Source organism: Lampris incognitus, chromosome 11 (assembly GCF_029633865.1).
Source record: "Lampris incognitus isolate fLamInc1 chromosome 11, fLamInc1.hap2, whole genome shotgun sequence".
Taxonomy (NCBI): domain Eukaryota; kingdom Metazoa; phylum Chordata; class Actinopteri; order Lampriformes; family Lampridae; genus Lampris; species Lampris incognitus.
In genome coordinates this window covers 22,703,405-22,717,211 of record NC_079221.1, presented here as the reverse complement: position 1 = coordinate 22,717,211, position 13,807 = coordinate 22,703,405, and the positions used below count along the sequence as shown (strand labels likewise).

At 42.4% G+C, this 13,807-nt stretch overlaps 1 protein-coding gene across 1 annotated transcript in view; it reads left to right on the top strand.

Annotated features, from left to right (window-relative positions):
- The window catches only part of parp14rs1 (poly(ADP-ribose) polymerase family member 14-related sequence 1), a 42,711-nt gene that overhangs the window by 16,997 nt on the left and 11,907 nt on the right, over window positions 1–13,807 (top strand). The window contains exons 5-8 of the mRNA XM_056289457.1: window positions 590–814; window positions 1,489–3,728; window positions 3,930–4,163; window positions 4,681–4,902. Of these exons, the coding sequence (XP_056145432.1) occupies window positions 590–814; window positions 1,489–3,728; window positions 3,930–4,163; window positions 4,681–4,902 (2,921 nt within the window). The remainder of the gene's footprint in view (window positions 1–589; window positions 815–1,488; window positions 3,729–3,929; window positions 4,164–4,680; window positions 4,903–13,807) is intronic.

Here is a 13,807-nt window from a genome sequence, read left to right as displayed (position 1 = left end):
GTATCGACCCCTTGAGACTGGAGCAAGCTGCCATCAACCATTCCAACTGGCAGGAGATCTGCCACAGAGCTATTGAACAGCTGGAAATGGAGAGGAATGTGAAAAAACAACAGACACGACTAAGGAGATACACAACCATGCCCACTCCCACTAACTCGGACTTCATATGCCCAATGTGCAATAAAACTTGTAGGTCAAGAATTGGATTCTACGGTCATCAAAGAACACACCGTTAACGAAAAGGGATATCATCATCGGACTCAATGGACTACCAACAAGCAAGTGTGTGTGTGTGTGTGTGTGTGTGTGTGTGGTAAAGACTGGTGTAAGAATATTCAGCTCAAAATCAACCATAAACTCCTTTTTTTTAAATTTAAAACAAATTCAGCTCATGATGAAAATTATTTTAATATTTTTCAGGGTTAACAAATGGTAATTTTTGAAGAAAGTTGTTATTTTTGTTTGCATTACCTGTGCTTAGTAACCAGGCTGTCGCAGTTTTCAGAAAGAGCTGCGCATTGTGTCTGCAACATTACATATGTACCTTATTGTGTCTGAATTTGGCTTATTTTCTGCTTCTGTGTTGCAGTAAACACAGATTTCATTTCAAGGTGCCCCAGCAACCGGATATTCAAGAAGAATGGGTTTTCTGTCCGGCCTCTAGAAGTCACTACCCAAGTGAGAATTGAAGACATTCAAAATGTGAGCGCAGACCACCTTTTTCTATATTTTGAGAATGAAGGCGTGGATGTGGAAGCTGTCCTTCCCAATGAAGAGGATTGGTCTGCTGTCATCACCTTTAAAAACCCTCAAGGTAATACAGTTGTCTTTCTTACATCAGCTAAGACTAATGGTCATTGTTGATCAAATTACTGGATATTTTTTTCGATTGATTGACTTGCCATTTTGTCGATGAAATGTCAAAAATGATAATAAATACCCCTCACAAGTTACAAGACCCCAAGGCAATGTCTTAAAAGTCTTTACTTAGTTTGGCCAGCAGCCAAAACCCTGAAGTATTGATTTTTTTTATGAATTGGAGAAACACAAACAAATCTTAGAATTTGTGGAGCTGTAACCAGCAAAATATTTGTATGTTAAATGACTCAAATGATTAACTGACTACCAAAATTATAATCAGTTAATTTTCAGGCGATCCACTAAATTGATTGACTTATCATTTCACTATAAATCAATAGGATGGTCTGCATACCAATGTGTGATATTCACCACTTGAAAAATTTTGAAACACACTGGGACACAATGATTGACAGCGTGAAAGTAAAAGTCCACTTTTGAATTTGCTCTCTTTTTTATTGTGCTATATATAGCTTAATATTTTTATAATAGCAACATTCCGGATGATTAGGTGATTAGTTTCGTTTTTAAAATATTGAACAATGTAGAGCAGATACTGATGTCCTTTGAAAATGGATTTGTGCTGATTACAATCTTTTGTGATAGTGAAAAACTTGTTTTTCTGATCAGTTATCCCCAGAGTCATCCAGGAGAAACATTTCATCCAACAGAAATATTTCAAAGTTTTTCCATTTTATGAATCTTTGGGAACAGCTCTGTATGGCAAAGACAGACCCATGCTGAAACTCCCTGCAGCATTCTCTGAGACCATCGATCATTCTGTCTGGAGTTATCTTCACAAGAAACCCGATGCTGCAGAGACCATTCACACTGATCTAGCCAAGCACTTCTGCAAGGTAGATCTCCAGCAATCAACTGTACATTTAAGCCCCTCACCCCAATTACTGCATCAAAAGGGTGTCAAAGCCAAGGACATCAATGAATGGAAGCATACAGTAAAGGGAGCCTTCGACCAGGCTTTGTCCAGATTCAAATCTATTAATCTTGAGCCTCAACTGAAAGCTTGGGAGGACAGTGAAATGAAAGTTAGAGAGGCATTGGTGAATGAGGATGTGGGTGTTTTCCCTGATAAACACAAAGGCATCTTGTCAGTGGTTGGCCTTGTGGACAACGTGAGCAGATTGGAGCAAACCCTTGGAAAGATCATAAACATTACTGCCATCAAGGTTCAGAGAGAGAATTCGAGCATAACAGATGTGTTCAGTTTGTCTCCATCCATTTACCACATCCTGTGTCAAGCTGACCTTCAGCAAAAGATATTACTTGAATATCCAGAGCTAAAATTACAGTACAAAGTGGAAAGTGGGGAGTTACTTTTTCATGGGTTAAATCATGAGGTTTTAGGAGCAAACAAAATAGTAATGCATGGGGTGACAACACTAAAACGGCGAATGTTAGAATTTGATGACTTTGTGTTCGAATTTGTGAAGGGCAGTGATGAAGAGAAGCTCACACACTCTCTTCTCACTTCAAACGGAATAGACGCGATGCTTGAGATAACTTCTAAGGGAATGCAACTTGTTGCTGTTTCAGAGAGTGCTCTGAACAAAGCCGAGGATCACCTAAAAAGGCTCCTTGTTTCTCAATACCTTGTTGTTGAAGACGGTGATGTTCTGAAGATGCCAGAGTGGCGGGACCTGGTCTCTCGTTTGAAGGACAACACTGATGATTCACACAGAAAAATTCTGATTAGCCATTTTCAGCCAAATAAGCAGGTAGTGGTGTCAGGGTACAGGGATAGCGTTAAGACAGTGCACAGTTACCTTGATGACTTCTTAACCCAGAATGCTAAAGTTGAAGAGACTGTTGCAGTCAAGTCCACCACAATTGTCAAGTACATACAAGAATATAACAAAAATGCCTGGTCTGATGAAGCGAAAGACAAAGTGGCTGTGTCTTTTCAGAAACAGGAAATCCTCTTGAGTGGTTCCAGAGTCAGTGTCACAAAGTGCAAGACAATGTTTGAACACCTGGTTTCTTTGGTAGTCTTTGACACTTTAAAAGTAATCAAGCCAGGAGTGAAGAGATTCTTTCAGGAGAAGGAAGCTCTTTTTGTTTCTATAGCCATGAATGAAACTGGTAGCTTGATCCAGTTGGTTGACAAGAACAGTGGGAAAGAGGAAGAGGCACCCAAACCTATATACCAGCTGAAGACATCTGATGGGGTAGAAATAGCCGTTTGCAATGCTGATATGTGCAGTTACCCAGTATATGCAGTCGTTAATGCTTCTAATCAGGACTTGAAACAATCCGGGGGTCTTGCGGGAGCACTCCTGGATGCCGCCGGCCCTCAGTTGCAGGTTGAATGTGACAAAATTATTAACCAGAAGGGACCCCTCAAGCCAGGGGGCTGTGTTGTGACTGGTGCTGGGGGACGGCTCAACTGCAAAATGATCATCCACGCCGTGGGGCCAAGGTTTGACCAAGCCAACCATCAGAGGGCTGAGGGGCAGCTAAGAAGAGCTGTTAAACGAAGCCTTGAACTAGCAGAAGAACATGGCTGCCTCTCTGTGGCTTTGCCTGCCATCAGCAGAAATTTGGGGTTCCCTCTCCCATTATGTGCACGCACCATCGTCTCAGCAGTGAAGGAGCACTGTGATGACAAGTTTGGAGACAACACCCTGAAGAGGATTCATTTTGTGAACAATGATGACAGTGCTGTTAATGCTATGGAGGCAGCGGTCAGACAGGCATTTGGAAAGCATGGGGTCAGTCATTCTAAACAGGGTCATCCCTCCAATTTTATTCATGTCAGACAAACAATGAGCAGCAACAGCAACGCCAATCAAGTACTGACCAAAGAGGGGTTGAGCATCGTTTTGACCAAAGGGAATATCCAGGATGCTACGGTAATTTCTATTTTCTATCACCTTCAAGTGATTAGGTTTTTGTCTAATAATCATGCATACAGATGAGACTTTGCATAAGCAACTTTTGATTCCAACCTCATTAATATTATGTTAATGTCTTTCAAGACCATGCTTAAAAATGAGATGTAATAAACTGTGAATATGTGGTAACAATATGAACATTCTGCTAACACATTTTAGACCGAGGTGATTGTGAATGCTGTAGTGGGTGAAGACCTCATATTGAATAAAGGAGCAGTTTCAAAAGCTATCCTTGATGCAGCTGGACAGGAACTTCAGGCGTTGGTAAAGCAAAATAAATCCAGTGGAAAATTTGGAGACATCATCATTACCAATGGCTGCAAGTTGAAAAGCAGCCAAATTTTTCATGCAGTCATCTGTCAATGGGATAGTGGAAGAGGCACAGCTCAAAAGGTAAGGCATATAGCCGTCAGAATCAAAACCAGGATTTGTCCTTATTAGCTAAATAATTTTACATATACATTACACATACACATTGTCTTAATTGGTTGCTTGCATAAAACATAAAAGATGTAAAAAAATTATGAAAATGATTTATCTAAGTATAAGTTAGCAAGGGGAATACCATGCATTTAGAGAATTACAGATCTCTATACAGTATGTAAATACCAAGTAAAATGGACAAAGTCCATGTAAATAAAAGTCTATATAAGTGAGAGTTATTATTTAACAAGTTTATGATTAGAAAATTAAAAAAAAACAGATATAGGTCTCTACATTACAGTATTCATGAATATATTTACTGGTAAGAATCATGTTAATAAAAACATACAGATCTAGCGAATTACTGAGTGAGTGGTCTTAAAATACAGTCATATTTGAATACCCTCAGCCTCAGTGCATGAGTGAATGCTATAAATAAACATTTAATTTTTTGATACAAAATATACATATATGCTGTGTCCTACAGATACTGAGTGGCATTATGAAGGATTGCTTGGTTCAAGCAGAGGACAACAAGCTGTCATCAATAACCTTCCCTGCCATTGGCACAGGGAATCTCGGCTTCCCTAAAGGTCTTGTAGTCTCTCTCATGCTGGATGAAATCCTGAACTTCAGCAGCAGCAAACAGCCTAAACACCTGAAGAAGGTAGTGTTGATCCTTCACCCAAGAGATGCTCCGACAATCCAGGTAAAAAAAAATATATATATATATATACATATACTACTACTACTACTACTACTTTCGGCTGCTCCCGTTAGGGGTCGCCACAGCGGATCATCCGTAATTTATGATCCGCATCTTTGATTTGGCAAAGATTTTACGCCGGATGCCCTTCCTGACGCAACCCTCCCGAATTTATCCGGGCTTGGGACCGGCACTAAGGATGCACTGGCTTGTGCATCCTCAGTGGCTGGGTTTTATATATATACGTATATATATATACATATATATTTCTAAAATCCAGTGTCAGCTGGATTGCTTATGGCATGAAACAGGCTTATACTGTCTCATAAAGAATTTACTTGACTCACTGGATTATTTTGCTCCTTATTTGTTGTGTACTTTCCCTACTGTTGAGTGTTTCTTTTAACAAAGTTATGTATATATAATGTTATTTATATAGCACTTTTCTAAAACAATGTCATGAAGTGCTTCACAAAAAAAATACCAGACAAGGCAAAAATAAGAGCAAGATCAAATAAGTAAAAAATAAAATCAATATAAATCAAAACATATCAAAGATTTGTAAAAGCTTTCATAGAACAGTTTTACGATGAGATTTAAAAGAAGCTAGAGACTTAGTTTGTCTTAATTCAACAGGAAGTGAGTTCCATGGTGTGGGGGCTCTAACAGCAAAAGCCTGATCACCCTTTGTAACAAACTGAGACCTGGGAATAACTAGCAGGGCTCCATTTGCAGACCTTAATGGTTAAGGGGGGATATACCAAGTCAATAAATCACAAATGTATGAAGGAGCAAGACCATTTAAAGCCTTAAAAGTGAGCAGTAAAATTTTTATATCAATTCGATAATAAGCTCGGTAATAAGCTGAGCAGCAGCATTTTGTACCAACTGCAGACAGTCGAGGGAGCCCTTGCTGATGCAAGAATAATGTGCATTACAGTAGTCAAGCCGAGAATAGATAAAAGCATGTACAACTTTTTGCAGATCAGCAATTGATAAAAATGACCTAATTTTGGAGATCAGCTTGAGCTGGAAAAAGCATGACTGAACAACATGTTTGATTTGATTATTAAAACTGAGGTTAGCATCGAATATTGCTGCAAGATTCCTAGCCGCTTGCTTAAGACTACCTGACAGACAACCAAGAATAGTAGCAAAAGGGCTGATGGAATTTTTGGGACTGAACAGAATGACCTCAGACTTATTATCATTAGGTTTAAGAAAATGTTTGGACATCCAGGATTTCATGTTAGAGAGGCATGTTGTGAGATTTGCTAGAGCGCTAGGATCTGTGGGTTTTAGTGGCATGTATAACTGAGTGTCGTAGCATAAAAATGGTAGAGCACATCGTGGTTTTGAATGAACTGGCCAAAGGACAGCATGTATATAGAAAAGAGAAGGGGGCCAAGAACTGAGCCTTGAGGGACACCATAACTCAAGTGAGCCAACGAGGAGGTAGAGTTACCCAGAACAACAGAAAAAAGTTATGTTGGTGAGATAAGAGCGTAATAAGCTAAGAGCCAAGCCCTTAATGCCAGCCCAAGTCTCTAAGCGATGTAAGAGGGTGTTGTGATCAACCGTGTCCAAGGCAGCACTTAAGTCTTAAAGAACTAAAATCGAGCAGTCGCCTCTGTCTGCAGTCAGCAGTAGGTCATTAGTGAACTTAACTAGAGCTGTCTCAGTCCTATGAAGTGCTCTAAAACCAGACTGGACACTATTAAAAACAGTATTAGAGTTCATAAAAGAAATCAGCTGAGGAGAAATTACTCTCTCCAGAACCTTTGATAGAAAAGACAATTTGGAGATTGGCCTGTAGTTACTTAGGTACAGGGGATCTAAATTAAGTTTCTTCACCAATGGATGAATGCATGCTTAAAACTGTCTGGAAAAGAAACAGGGGCCAGAGAATTATTAAGAATTTGCAGAATAACAGGGCTGATAGTAGAAAATACCTCCTTGGGCAGCTTAGTGGAAATTATGTCTAGGGTGCAGGAGGATTAGCACTCTCCAACACTGAAACTGTAATTGGATGGAACTGGGTGAAAGAGGCAGAATTAACATGGGAAATGGAACAAAAATAGCCTGGCTGGATTTGGGACCTAATATGCTCCACCTTATTTACAAAATGAGTGAGAAATCTTTTGGAAAGTTCAACATCAGGTTCAAAAAGAGAAGTGGAGGGACCATTAATAACAGAATCAATTACCCTGAAGAGAACTTTGGGATTGTGGTTATTTCTCAATATTAGTTCAGAGAAGTATGCTTGCATGCAGACATGCAAGGTGGCTGGTGTGACAGAGGAAGATGCAGAGGACAGGAAGAAATGGAAACGGATAATCCGTTGTGGCGACCCCTAATGGGAGCAGCCGGAAGTAGTAGTAGTAGTAGTTCAGAAAAGTACACTGATCTCGCATCCTTAACTGCCTTCTGGTAAATTAACATTTGGTTTTTAAGGATGTTATGTGCTAATTCGGATTTATTGACCTTCCATTGTCATTCTGTTTTTCTGCAGTCTGCCAAGGGCATGAGTGTAATCATTCAGCCAGGGGAGGTTATTTGATTTTTGTATCCTAGTTTTAAACGGTGCAATTTGGTCGAGGATGGATAGGCACTGATCATTGAATGAATTTAATAGTGCATCTGGATTGAGGGGGGATAAAGAGGGATTAAAGGATGATGAATTAAAAGCATCACAGAATTTAAATGCAGAGCCAGCATTGAGAATGTGAGCGCATGTTTTAGGATAGTGACTAGGAGTAGTGAGCTGTAGTGGGACTTTGAAAATGACAGCTTTATGATCAGATACAGGCATATCCACCAGATTGAGACTTTCAAGCGAGAAACCAGATGAAAGTACAAGGTCTAAGATGTGGCCTTTGGAATGTGTAGCCCCTTTAACAGATTGAATGAGGTTAAAAAAAATCTATAAGATCCAAAAAATGTGAGGTGAGGGAATGGGAAGGACAACACACATGAATATTAAAATTGCCAAGAATAAGCACCCTGTCATATTTTGGTATGACAATAGATAAAAGGTCAGAAAACTCAGAGATAAAACTAACTGAATTGGGGGGCCTATAAATTAAGATGCAGAGCAAAGGGGGAGGGCCAGTGATTAAAAAAAATAAAACCTCAAATGAGATAAAATTGCCAAAAGTAACAGGATGGCACTTAAGACCTAACTTATAAAAAACAGCTAGGCCATCCCCTCTACCAGAGGGCCCGGGAATGTGAAAATATGCAAAATATAGGGGGGCTAGCCTCAATCAGGGGACAGATTCCCCTGGGGACAGCCATGTCTCAGTAATCAAAAAAAAGTCCAGATTATTAGAAACAATAACATCATTAATGATAAAGGACTTATTACCCAGAGATCTAACATTCAAGAGTCCAAAATTGTTTGGTGTCAAAGCAGAATTAAAACCAATGGGAGTACAACAAATAGGATGTAAATTGTAACTATTTGCTCCAGATATTCAGTTGTTGTTGTTTCTGCTATTAGATGCATTGTGTGGATGAGAGGCACGGTGCCTAATAATGGTCTGTATGAATAAAATTCCCGGTGAGTGGGTCAAGGACAGATGAGGCCAGCAGAGGGAGACAGTGGGCGGAACAGTACCTTCGAGTGTCACCACAGGCGGAAGCGGAGTTTCCGGGAGGGAAGAGTGGGATGTAAACAGTCAGTCATGTGGAGAAGACTGTACTGCATGTTGCAGGTTGGGCGCTAGCATCCAGCTACCCAGCCTGTTTGGGTGGAGTCCGTCAGCTCTGAAGAAGGAGATACAATCCCAAAACAGATTAAAATGATCAATAAAACCATTGTGAACTCTGCAGTTGGAGATGAGCCATGTGTGCAGGCTGAGGATTCTGCTGAAATGCCCCGCTCCACAGGCCAGTGTCAGAATAGGGCCTGAGATAAAAACAGACTTTCCACACACACTTAAAAAGCTGAAAGGGTGAATAAAATCCTTTTTGGTTAGTTCAGACTACTGACGAGCTGCATAGTTAGTCCCAACATGCACGGTCACACAGTTAGTAGAAGATGGGAGCGAGCTAAGCAGCCCGGGAGCTTAGCCAGGATGACAGGGACCGTGGCTCCAGGGAAAGTGTGTAGCTGCGTTAAAGAAACGGATGTTCCTGATTATGGAATGGATTATGGAATCCCCAACTGTTAATGTAGTTGGGGAGAAGAGGGGACAAGGAGCTGACGGCTGTGGGTTCTCAGGGTTGGAGAGAGCACAAACTGTTTCTGCAGGTGGTGTTAATGTCGCTGGTTGATGAAGGGGTGTCTGGGCCGGCAAGTGTTGTGACGAGGCCATGATAACAGACATGTGAGAGGGATTCCCTGCTGACTCGAGACAAGGAAGACTTCCATTTCTGAGCACGGCCTCTCTCAACGTCTTACAACGGGAAGTTATTGACCGGGAGGAGGGCCGATGATTTGGCTTTGGAGTGGAGCGGCAGGCCACCTGAGGTGTGGAAGCTGCGGTGTCGGCACACATTGTTGTAGGAGAGGGGTTCGGAACAGGAGCATTGGCTGGGTTGACCGGGGTGTAGTCAGACCGTGTCGTGTAGCGGTTGGAGAACCTTAGGTGAGGGGGAGAGGCAGCTTCATCCGAGTCTCTCTTATGACCGCGGAACACCACTTCGGCCCAGGACAACTGGTGGTTAGTTGTCGAGCAGGAAGCAAGCCATGGGCTAACTGTGGCATTACCATTGTGCTCACTGACAGGCAGCTCATCCAGTATAATAAACCTATTCTCCAGCCGAACCTCTGTTGAGACATTAGTGGAACTGTGCTTGTTGTGTCTGACTCTTCTTTTACCCTGGATGTCTGTCCAGAGCTCAGGATTTGACGCTGCGGGGTTAGAACAGATCTTAGGTCTTGCTTCCTGGTTTAGCAAATAGCACATATCCAGATCCGATGTGGTGTCGGTCTCAAGCGGGTTCAGGCTGGACCAGGGAACAGTGTCTGCATAGTCATCGGTGTGGGGCCCATTATCTCTGAAAGCTGCTTCGCAGTGCATTTCATGACCCTGGTTCTGATCGTCAACCAGTTCTGGGACATCAGCTTGGGAAGCAGCAATCAAAATGTCAATAACTTTTTCATCCTCTTCCCCAAGGCCTGAAGACTGAAAATGGGAACACGGCTGTATTTCCAGAAATCAAACAAAAAGCTCAGTGATGAAGTATAAATAAATTAAAATTAAAATTAAACCGCTGATTACGGCCATGGCAGAAGGCTGAGTCCATACAGTTTTGACCACACACAGCAAAAGCACTACGGAGTCGGGGATTCCAGTGCGGTCAAGTCCATGCAGCAATTGAGGATCTGGTAAAATCCAGAAAGTAGTACAGGTAAACCATAAAATTAATTGTATTGTGCTGCAGAGTTTAATGTGTACCAAAAACAAATTCCACTGACCTTGGTCGTGTGGCTAATAAAACAGTCTAAGCTAATCTATTGTAATTAAAAGCTGTTAAAAGTAACGTAATGTTGAGGCTAAAAACTAGATAAAAAAATGTCAATTTATGATCGACCTTCAGGCAGTAAAACACGATGTCGACGCTGATACAACACCATATTGGACCTACAAATAGACAGACTGACAGAAACAAGACCGACATAAACAGACATGTATAATATAAAATCTCCCTCACCCTTTTTCGGGTGGTGTTTGTCTTCTTCAAGCTTGGGTCCTCTACCAGAAGCCTGGGAGTTTGAGGGTTCTGCACAGTATCTTAGCTGTTCCTAGGACTGCACTCTTCTGGACAGAGACCTCAGATGTTGTTCCTGGAATCTGCTGCTGGAGCCACTCTCCCAGTTTGGGAGTCACAGCCCCTAGTGTTCCTATTACCACTGGGACTACTGTGGATTTCACCTTCCACATCTGATCTAGTATTTCCTTCATTCAGCTCTTGGTATTTCTCAAGCTTCTCATGCTCTTTCTTCCTGATGTTGCTGTCACTTGGGAGTGCTACATTAATCACTACTGATATCTTCTGTTCCTTGTCAATTACCACAATGTGTGGTTGGTTAGCTAGCATTTGCTTGTCAGATTCAGATTTAGATTCAGCCAACTTTATTTATCCCAGAAGGGCAATTCAGTTTTTACAATCTACCCAGACCATACACAAACTCACAGACAAGTGGCAATTATCATTATGTCGGAGACAATAGACATGGGCAAGAGATGCACACTGTCACCCTCATGTGGCCCAGCATGCAGACTCACACGAGGACCAGGCGAAGGGCAAACATTTATTCAGTGTCATGTCAGTCTGAACTTGAAGTCCCACAAGATCTTAGCTCTGCCATTCTCAACCACCTTTGGCAGTGTCTCCCATTTGGACTTGGGGACTTCCAGTCTGTATTCAGTACAGACTTTCCTGTACACTATTCCAGCCACTTGATTATGCCTTTCCATGTACGCTTTCCCAGCTAGGATTTTACACCCTGCTACTAAGTGCTGGACTGTCTCGGGGGTGTCTTTGCACAGCCTGGATCTTGGGTCTTGTCTGGTATGGTAGATCCCTGCCTCAATCGATTTGGTGCTGAGAGCCTGATCTTGTGCGGCTATGATCAGAGCCTCTGTGCTGTCCTTCAGTCCAGCCTTTTCTATCCGCTGGTAGGATTTCTCGATATCAGCCACGTCTTCTATCTGTCAATGGTACATCCTATGGAGGAGCTTAATCCTCTTTCATGATACCCCCTCTTCTTCTTCCTCCCAACTCTCTGTCTTTTGCTCTCTGCGGTACTCACTCTAGCAGTTTGTCCTGGGGGGCCCTCTTTCTGATGTACTTGTGGATGTTCCTCCCATCTTTTCGCTTATCATACAGTCTCAGGTTTCTGGACTTCGGATGAAACCCTCCGTGCATTGCAAGGAGTTTCCGTGTCCTGATATCTGTGGCCTTTACCTCTTCCTTTGGCCAGCTTATTATTGCAGTTTGGTATCTGATGACTGGTAGAGCATATGTGTTGATGGCTTGGATCTCATTCTTCCCATTGAACTGGCTCCTCAGGACCTGCCTCACTCTCTGGGAGTATTTTGGCTGTAGCTAACCTCCTTGCTGCCTCCTCATGGTTTCTATTTGCCTGTGGAATACCGAGGTACCTGTAACTGTGCTGTATGTCTGTTATCCTGCCATCTGGTAATTCAATCCCTTCAGTCCTCACCACCTTTCCTCTTTTTTGCTACCATTTGACCACCACACACTATATATATATATATATATATATATATATATATAGATGTGTGTGTGTGTGTGTATGTGTGTGTGTGTGTGTGTATGTATACATACACTATACATATATATATGTATGTGTGTGTATATATGTGTGTGTGTATATATATATATATATATATATATATATATATATATATATATATATATATGTGTGTGTGTGTGTGTGTGTGTGTGTGTGTGTGTGTACACACAGAGTGTTGTGATGCGTCTAGTGCAGCAGTGTGTAGTTGGAGGGAAGGTGCACGTGTTCTTCCAACCCGCTTGTGTCCTTCCTGCCCTTAGCTTGCTGCCGCTGGCTAGCCTTTGTGGCGAATAGGGAAGCATCCTAGCGTGTAACCCCTCCCTTGCCAGTACATAGCCTCTCCTTCACCAAGACTCCTGCCAGGCCTCCCCGTGGCCACACATGGTAACTGGGGTCTTGCGGCCCCAGGCTAACTTGGCAGGGGATCTCGGAGCAGCAGTGGGCCCCAGAGATATGGTGTGCAGGCCCACCCTGGTGGACACACCCTGGCACCTATCAACCACTGCCCCGCTGCCTTGTGGGTGAGTCTGGAAGACATAAGGCTAAGGGAGCTTACCCCAACAGAAAAGCAAGCTGTGGCGGCACGCTTCGAGGCGGTTTCCAAAAAACTGGATTTCCAGCAGCCCCCTGCAGTTGTGTGGAGGTGCCGGTCGTCTAGGGATCCCCCTTGCCATCGGAACCATCTCCTCTACAATCAAGTCATGTGGCGTTGGGAGAAGCGCACCCCCCATGCCACTTTAAAAACCATCTCTGCGCAGGTATCTTCTGCTATCTGAGTCCTCAAAGGACCCACAAATAGAAGAAGATGGTCATCATCGGGCACGATGGACAACCAGCAAGCAAGTGTGTATATACACATATATACACATACATATATATATATACATACATACATACATAGTGTGTGGTGGTCAAATCCACCCAGTCAAATCCACCTACTCGCATCCAGTTTAAGACTCTGGTGCTAGCCTACAGGGCAGTGAAAGGAACAGCTCCCTCCTATCTCCAGGCCATAGTCAAGCCCTACACCCCTGCCCGACCACTTCGCTCTGCTGCCTCGGGACGCCTGGTTGCCCCATCGCTCAGAGGCCCCTGCTGTTGATCGACCCAGTCACGGCTCTTTTCTGTCCTGGCCCCACAATGGTGGAATGAACTCCCCATTGATGTCAGGACAGTGGAGTCGCTGCCCATTTTTCGGAGCAGGTTGAAAACTCACCTCTTCAAGAACTACTGCCCTGTTACTTGCTGTTAGCACTTATTGTATTCACTCATTTAAAAAAAACTCTCTTTCTTGTGCTTTTACTTTAGCACTGGGTTTGCTCTTAGATGCTTTTTTAGAGAGAAGATGCACTTATGACCTCTGATGACTAGTAGTTCTCCTGATTTCCTATGATAAATACACTTATTGTAAGTCGCTTTGGATGAAAGTGTCGGCTAAATGACTGTAATGTAATATATATATATACACTACCGTTCAAAAGTTTGGGATCACCCAAACAATTTTGTGTTTTCCATGAAAAGTCACACTTATTCACCACCATATGTTGTGAAATGAATAGAAAATAGAGTCAAGACATTGTCAAGGTTAGAAATAATGATTTGTATTTGAAATAAGATTTTTTTTACATCAAACTTTGC